Source organism: Cetorhinus maximus, chromosome 5 (assembly GCF_964194155.1).
Source record: "Cetorhinus maximus chromosome 5, sCetMax3.hap1.1, whole genome shotgun sequence".
NCBI classification, from domain to species: Eukaryota; Metazoa; Chordata; class Chondrichthyes; order Lamniformes; family Cetorhinidae; genus Cetorhinus; species Cetorhinus maximus.
The window spans coordinates 78,004,479-78,013,079 of NC_135883.1; the positions used below are offsets into that span (position 1 = coordinate 78,004,479).

Here is an 8,601-nt window from a genome sequence, read left to right on the forward strand (position 1 = left end):
TCTGGTTCAAACCACTGTCAGATCCTATTGACATGACAGAACATCAAATTGCATAAATTTATTAGGCTTCTGCCTGCTTTAAGCAAGCATTTTATTTACTTTCAAAATCAGAAACGATGGAAATCCGAGTGGGTAAATAATCTGTTCATTGCTAATTGCCCACCCGCCTGGTCTTTGCTGGGTCAAACTGGGATAAAGCAATCTACAGACAATGTACTTTGTATAGTTATTAAATGCATTAAAAAATGTTGATGGATCCAATGCATTTAAAAACACATTGACAGTGTACTAAAAAGTACCAAACGGTATGATGTGCACTGGATGTGGGGAATAATAGAATGTTCTTTTTTAATTAAAAATTTAGGAGTATAGTAAATGTATAATGAAATTCTTTTGATGAAAGCACAACAGTTGGTGGCGGCTGAAAAAGCCAAGGTTTGCTAAGTAAAGGAAAAAGCAAAATACTGCGGATGCTGGAAATCTGAAACAAAAACAAAAATTGCTGGGAAAACTCAGCAGGTCTGACAGCATCTGTGGAGAGAAAGACAGAGTTAACATTTTGAGTCCGTATGACTCTTCATCAGACCTAAAGAGACGTAGAAATATGGTGAAATATATACTGTCTAAGGGGGGTGGGACAGGTGAAGCTGGATAGAAGGCTAGTGATAGGTGGAGGCAAAGGAGAGATTGCAAAAGATGTCATAGAAAAAAGGTTGAAGGGGTGTTGACGGTGATGATACTGGTTAAAGGAGGTGCTAATGGTGACATTAAGAGTAGAAAGCAGGATGAGCAAATGACAGATGGCCCTAGCGGGGGCAGGGTGGGGGGATGGGATGGTGTGGGAGAAAAGATCAAAATAGGCTAAAAGGTGGGGATAAAACAATGAATGGATTTTTAAAAAAAAATAATAATAGTAAAAGGTGGGGGAAAAAAATATAAAAATTTAAAAATAAATATTTGAAAAAAGGGGTTCAAAAAGGGGTGAGGATGGAGGAGAGAGTTCATGATCTGAAGTTGTTGAATTCAATATTCAGTCCGGCAGCCTGTAAAGTGCCTAGTCGGAAAATAAGGTGCTGTTCCTCCAGTTTGCATTGAGCTTCCCTGGAACATTACAGCAGGCCAAGGACGGATATGTGGGCATGAGAGCAGGCTGGTGTGTTGAAATGACAAGCGACAGGAAGGTCTCAGTCATGCTTGCGGACAGACCAAAGGTGTTCTGCAAAGTGGTCACCCAGTCTGCGTTTGGTCTCTCCAATGTAGAGGAGACCGCATTAGGAGCAGCAAATGCAGTAGACTAAATTGAGGGAAGTGTAAGTGAAGCACTGCTTCACTTGAAAGGAGTGGGTCAATTTTAAGGTGAAGTTCCCAGTGAGGATCTAACTGTACAGAAGCACAGAATGTGGTGTTGACTAGCCCCATTTCCAACTCACATTGCCACCTAGCAAAACACCAAGCTGGAAGTAAAGCCTCACAAATGTCATCCTCAAGTATTCGGAGAGAAGAAACATATTGTTGAGTTGATAAAGTGTTTGTTGGTATTACATGCTGTAGTGCCAGAGCTCAAGGCTCTACGTTGCCACTTTCCCAGGCTGCCACTTTCCCAGGTTGTCCTACTCCTTGTTCAATATCAAGTTGGGGATAAATATCAGGAAGATTTTCAGCAAGACCTCACTGTTCAACTACAACAAAGTCTGCACTCCATTTTGTCCACCTTCTTGGCATCAATCTGAGCCAGACTGTGCACATCTTTAATGTTCTGTTTGACCCAGAATTGCATTTCCAACCCAATACGCTCTCCACCACTAAGACTGTCTGTTTGACCTTGGTGGTGTTTGCTGTCTCCACTTTATCTCTCTCCCATCACTGCTGAAATCTTTATTCAAGATTTGCTCATTTTCAAGCCTGATTACTGCAGTGATCTCATGTCAACCATCTAAATTTCACCCTATGTAAACTGAAACTCATTCAAAACTCTGCCACATACCCTGCACCAAGAATCCTGATCCTTTACCATCCTTGCCCTTATCAACTTCAATAGTGTCCTCAATACATTGAACTCAAAATGTTTGCCCTGCACCGCTTCAACCCTTTGTACCTCTGCTATAGTCTCTCCAGTCCTATATTTCAGGATGTACTCTCTGCTCTTCCATCATATCCCCCTTTTCACTCCATTAGGTTCTTATCTAAGCTTTCAGCTTTCTTAGCTCTACATTTTTGCCACTCTCCACAGTGCCTTCTCACCCTCATAATCTACTTTTATGACCACTTCTTCAACCATCTTACCTGGCCTTTCATCCATCACTGCTAGTATCCAATTATCAAACAGTAGAAAATGCTTTTATTACCTCTAAAGGCATCGCACAAGTATAAATTATTGTTGTAGATGTCTAACCTATGTGGTGATTAAAAAGAGCTGAACAGGAATGTAAATGTACAGTGTTGCTATGTGATTCCAACTCTTGCTGATCTTTTTCCTGCTCCAATCTTACAGAAAGCTACAATTTAACTCATCAATTACATTCAAGCGATAACAATCCATCTCTAAACTATTCTAGTCTGAACTAACTGATGGCGCTCAATAAATTCAACTGACCCTCTTCAGATGCAGAAGAAATAATAAAAATGATCAATTTATGCCATGAGAAATTTTAGAAGCTATTCAAGAAGAAATAATTACTTTTGTTAAGAATGTATAAAAGTTTGTGGCTTTGGGCATCTCATTAGCATATGTTATTTGATGGGGTTAGCAACATTTTGTATTGTGCACTGTGGCAATAATTCATATCAATAAAAAGACACACGTAAGAACATTTTGGTGTAAGCTGACAATTGCCTGCAGTGTCATATTATTCATTATAAAATTGTGGTAATATTAGTGGAACTATTCATCATCATAGATTCTTCACTTGTATAAGTAAACCAGATAATCTGGTTTTGCAGATGACGTTGTGGTTAATGTTAGATGTGTGTTTTCTGTCATGTTTAATCTTTGAGGGTGAACATATCGTATTCTTTCCCTCTTCCCCCACACCCCCAGGTGTATTCCCCCAAATCTTGTTTTCAGCCTGCTCAGAGTCTCTCAAATTTGTGGGCTTGAAATGTTGACAGCAATGTAAGATTGGACTAGGATGCTGAAATTGATTTTCTAGTGAAAGTATGGAGAATTTTGCAGAAATTTTCCTCAAGAAACTAATGTGCTGGGCTGCCTTCCTTCAATAACTCATGTTGGCATGGAGCAGAGTCCTTCTCAGACGGATTATTAATAGGAGTAACCTTAGTATCTCTGGGCATGGAAGGGGAAAAATTACCAGAGTTCCCACTTTTGATCATCATTTACTGACCTCTGCAGCAAAAGATGCTTGTCAGGCTGTGGAGTAATGCTTAGGTATCCCAATCCCCACCACCATCCGCTCCCCCCCTACCCACCTCCAAACCCACACACGCCACACCTCCTCCCCATGATTGCATAGTTGTGGGGCAGTCCTTGCATACTTGGACCCATAGATAAACACCTTCCACCAGCAAAGAGAGAAAATAGGAAAGGAGAAAAATTGTCTCACTCATCCTCAATGGAATGAATGTTACAGGATCTGTGGTTCAGTAGAAAATGCTTGGTGAGCTCTAAATCATTGGGGAATGTTGAGTGAAATATTTTATGAAAGAAAACACTTTAGAAAGGAATTTAAATTTTGTTTACAGTGAACTAAATGTTACAAATGATTATGTTAAATATTACAATTACAATTGTTACAATGTAAGAAGTTATTAATGGGATTAATGTGATGCTTTTTGCTGTAAAAAAATCACCTGTTGGATTAATGTTAAAATGTTGTTACTTGAATATTTTGTTATATTGTTTGTTACTTGAATATTTTAAATTTATATCAAATAATATTTTAAACATTGGGAAAATGATATATCTTTGAGAAGTGATTTTGGCTTTCAGACTGGGAACATATTACAATGAGTAGAATGTAAGTTGTTTGTGTATAATTGGTATTTAGAAGTTAAGTTAAAGGGAAACTGTGAATGTGCGTTGTTCCTATTCATGGTTTCGTTTTAACATGACATGAAATTTTTGCTCTGTATATTTTTATGAAATTTGTGATTGCAAAATACAACCTGTTGTGACATGTGTGAACACAGTTTGTTGATTAAAGGAGCGACACAAATGAATAAACAAAAACTGCATTTACTGCAATAAATAATGATTCAATGTAATGTTCACAATTTTTTATATGTGTGATTTAAGTTACACGGTTATGGAGTATGCAGATTTATACATGTTTCTGTATTTTTTCCTCTTATTTCTATAATTATTGTATTCTGATGGTGATGTTTTAAATTACAGCAATAAAGTAATAAATTTCAATTTGTCCTTCATTAAATTGGATAGGAGCAGGGATGGAATGGCAACTCTCTAATCTGTTGCTGTGAGCCTGAGGACAGTTTGGAAAACAGATGAGAGGGAATTTCAAAGGTAGTGATTATGTAGAAGAGAAGAAGAAATGTGCTTGAATATATGAGTAAAATATTGACACTGAAATTGTGCAAGACTTCAGTTAGTTCACTGGTTATTACAGTTCTGAGCATCTATTATAGAGCGGTTATTGAAGCCAAGGAAAGGGTATCGTGAAGATTCACTGGAATGACACAAGGAATAAGCGTGCTTTGTTTCTTTTTTTTTAAACCTCAGTGGCATAGAGGAGATTAAGGTAGAATCCAATCAAAGTTTTCAAAATTAAAAAAATTATTTGGAGAAGATAAACAGTAAAAGATTGTTCCCGCTGATGGCTGAATTGGTAACATAGAGTAGAACTTTGCGCTGATTGTGCGGGCGCATGCCTGACCCGATGGGCCATGAAATAGAACCTGATGATGCTGGCGGAGCGTCCCGACGTCATTGCGCGCTCGCGTGATATTTCAGTTGGCGGACACGCGCGAAAGTTGGAAGTGCACCCGCCGACAATTAAGAGGCCTATTAAGGCCATTAAAAGAAGAGTGATTTTTCGCTGCCCGTCCAACCTTGCAGTTGGCAGGCGGGCAAATCGGCCAGGCGGCCTTTGCATTTTTGAGGAAACCTCATCCACGGGCGGATGGGATTTCCAATATTAATTTTAAAAGAATAAAAATGTTTTAACATAATTTTTATTATGTGTATATTCACGTGAGGGAGTCCTATGTGGGGATTTTTTTTCAGAATTCCCTAATCTTTATTTTTGCTTTTAAAATTCTGAAGTTCCTTGAGGCAGCCGTTCAGTGCGCCAGCCACAGTGGCAGTAGGGGGTCGATCGTGGGCAGCGGACTGTTTCCTGGCCGCTCCCAGGCCCGCCCACTGCACCCATCCGGCGACCTGAAAATCCTGCCTATAGGCATAGATTTGGGATTATCACCAGAAGGTCACAGAGAGAAGTTAGAAGAAAGTTGTTAAAACTCAGTCTGAAATTTTCCAGAATTGCACTAAGTGCGGTAGCGGGTGGGTAAAATGGAGCCCTAACCGCTGATGAAAATGGCAGATTTTCATGCTGTACCTTCCCGAGCATGCCTCATTCTATATTCACTCCTACGAGATGCACCGTTTCCATGGTGGGCGGGCTCTCATTCGCCCACTCGTTACATCACGCCGGCCGCCATCTTTAAAAGGTAGCCGCCAGCAAACGCTCATCGCCATCAGCTCACCACCGCTGCCTGGGAGACATGGCCTGCAAAGGGAAAAAGACTGCAGCCCCCCGTTTCAGCGATGGGTCCCTTGAGCAACTGCTGGATGCCTTGGAGGCCCACTGGGATGTGCTCTACCCCCGCTCTGGCCACAAGATGGGCAGCAATGTCAGCAAAACAAAAACAAAAATACCTGGAAAAACTCAGCAGGTCTGACAGCATCTGCGGAGACGAATACAGGTAACGTTTCGAGTCCGTATGACTCTTCAACAGAACTAAGGAAAAATAGAAAAGAGGTGAAATATAAACTGGTTTAAGGGGGGGGGGTGGGACAGGTAGAGCTGGATAGAGGGCCAGTGATAGGTGGAGATTGCTAAAAGATGTCATAGACAAAAGAACAAAGAGGTGTTGAAGGTGGTGATATTATCTAAGGAATGTGCTAATAGGTGACATTAAGGGTAGAAAGCAGGACGGGCAAGGTACAGATAGCCCTAGTGGGGATGAGCTGGGGGGAAGGGATCAAAATAGGCTAAAAGGTAGAGATAAAACATTAGATAGAAATACATTTAAAAATAATGGAAATAGGTGGGAAAAGAAAAATATATATAAATTATTGGAAAAAGGGGGATCGGAAAGGGGGTGGGGATGGAGGAGAGAGTTCATGATCTAAAATTGTTGAACTCAATATTCAGTCCAGAAGGCGAGCAGGCGTCCTGATACACTCTCCCCATCTCCATCCATGCAAAACAAACAGGCACGCAACAGGAGGGAAAGGTCGCAGGCAGGTGGAAGGACGCCGGAAATCAAAGTTCTGACAGAGTTGGAAACCCGAGCCATCCAGCTGGCCGGTGATGACCGGGACCAGTCCTGTGTTGATGATGAGGTCGGCGCTGCTCTACCAAGTGAGGATCCGGCAGTGCAACATCCATCAGACAACCATGCTATGAGTGATGTGTCCTCTTTCACAGGCCACTGCCATGCACTAATTATCTCCCCTTGCATTCACAGGCACATCTGCCAAACAGCCGACAGAGTCCATGACCCAGGGCCTCCAATCAAGCTCCGAAGAAACCTCTCAAGAAGAATTTGGAGGCTCCCTCATTGAAGTCCCATCACAGCGCTCACCCACACTCTCCACCAGCGCAGAGACACACACCTCAGTGGGACCTAGCTTTAGAGTAGCCTCGGGATCATAATCTGGTGAGCACATCACACTGTCTGATCCACAGTAGGCAGCGGCAGGGACTTCCCAGGTCCCCGACACTCGGAGGACTGCTGGAGGCCAGAACGTTGCTGAGTCCAAGTCAGATGAGGAGCTTCTGGACTCGGTCATGTCACAGTTGCTGGAGCTGCAAAGGCAAGCTCGGGACCATCAGGAAGGGATGTCTGCTGCACTCCTCAGATTGCAGGACATGATAAAGGAGTCCATCCGCCTTCACCCTGAGGTGATAGCGCTGGCATTGCAATGCACCAAGGTCAACGCTGGCAGGATGGCGGTCGCCATGGAGACCTTGGTCCAGGATGTCACTCCTGCACTGCTGTGCGGGCTTAACTCCATCGCTGATGCCATAGTTGGCCTCCAACAGTGTGTACATAAGAGGGGTGCTGGGCAGCTTGATCTCACTCCAGCTACCCCTTCCGCTCACAGAGTCAGCCAGGGGCCCTCAGGCTCCCATAGGGAGGAGGATCAGCAGGTGCACACTCCGGGGCCAACCACCCAGGTGACTCTGGGAGTGACCGGCCAATCTGACTCCCCCCTTCCTGTGACTTCCGCAAATACAGCTTCACAGGTCGAGGAGGGTGTCACTGCCACACAGCAGGGCCCTGAAAGCAGGCGGGAGCCCACCAATCTCAGCCCTGCAGAGGACGCCCGCCAAAGTCATCACAGACAGGATGTCACAGTCAGCAGGCTGCATCCACCTCCGCTGTGGATGTTTGGAGAGCACAAAGACACAGCAGCAGGGTTAGAAAAGTGAAAGATAATGAGTTGCACAGCCTGAGCATGGGTGTTAATTACTTGTACATAATGTTCACGATTGTCAATAAACCCCCAAAAATGCCTCCCTGCCTTTGGCTCCTTGTTCTGATGAGCAGTGCTCTTTTCACTCAGATGTGAAACCTCTCTGCACAAGATAAAAGGCAGGTCTCTCAGTCCAGTGCCTCTTCCCTGTGCTCTTTGCAGCCTTCAGACCACAGTGATGGTCCAGCCTCACACTCCCTGGAAACATTACTGATGCTTGCACCTCGACGGTGCTGGTCATTGCTGCCAGGATGTAGTGGGCAGGTGTCACAGAGTTCTCTCATTCTCTCTGTGTGCTCTCAGCACCTTTAAGGTGGGGCTGGCCCCCATCACACCAGCATCTGTGATCAATAATGCTGTGCACCAGCTCCTGAAGGGCTGAGGTGCTGAAGGCGGACACAGCATCAGATGCGCCTAAAGTTTCATAGCTGAGTCTCTGAGATGGCCCTGATCATGGAGCGCAAGCGAGCTGCCCTCGGCCAGACAGGAGTCAGACATTCTCAGAGGTGATGTGAAGATCTATGGAGTGTCCTCACTGCATGTTGCCATCATCCTCCTGCAATCAAGTGACTATTAGGGCCTCCACTGCATCTCCATGACAGGTGCATTCTCACAGAGGGTATTAGCGCTGCAATAAGCCAGACTGGAGTCAAACATTCACAACTGCAATGTGAGGATCTATGGCGACACCTCATTGCATGTTGTCATCATCCTCCATAAATCTGGCAGCTATGAGGGCCTTCCGAGTGCACCTGCATTGTCTAGCCAGTGCGAGAGCCTCATCTCCGTTATCGTCACCACCAAGGACTCCCTCACCCTCAACCCCGTCAGCGTCCTCCTCATTGGAGGAGACATGCTGCTCCTCCATCTCCTCCTCAGTCAGCTCCTCACCCCATTGCAGCGCCGGGTTGTAAAGGGCGCAA

The 8,601-nt window shown here is 44.0% G+C and overlaps 1 protein-coding gene across 2 annotated transcripts in view; it reads left to right on the plus strand.

The window, feature by feature from the left end:
• Positions 1-4,370, plus strand: part of LOC144680745 (adhesion G protein-coupled receptor F4-like) — a 102,249-nt gene extending 97,879 nt beyond the window's left edge. For both annotated transcript variants that reach the window (XM_078542079.1, XM_078542080.1), the window contains one exon: positions 2,492-4,370. In XM_078542079.1, coding sequence (XP_078398205.1) covers positions 2,492-2,565 — 74 coding nt within the window. In that variant the 3' untranslated portion in view covers positions 2,566-4,370. The remainder of the gene's footprint in view (positions 1-2,491) is intronic.
• Positions 4,371-8,601: the final 4,231 nt, after the last annotated feature.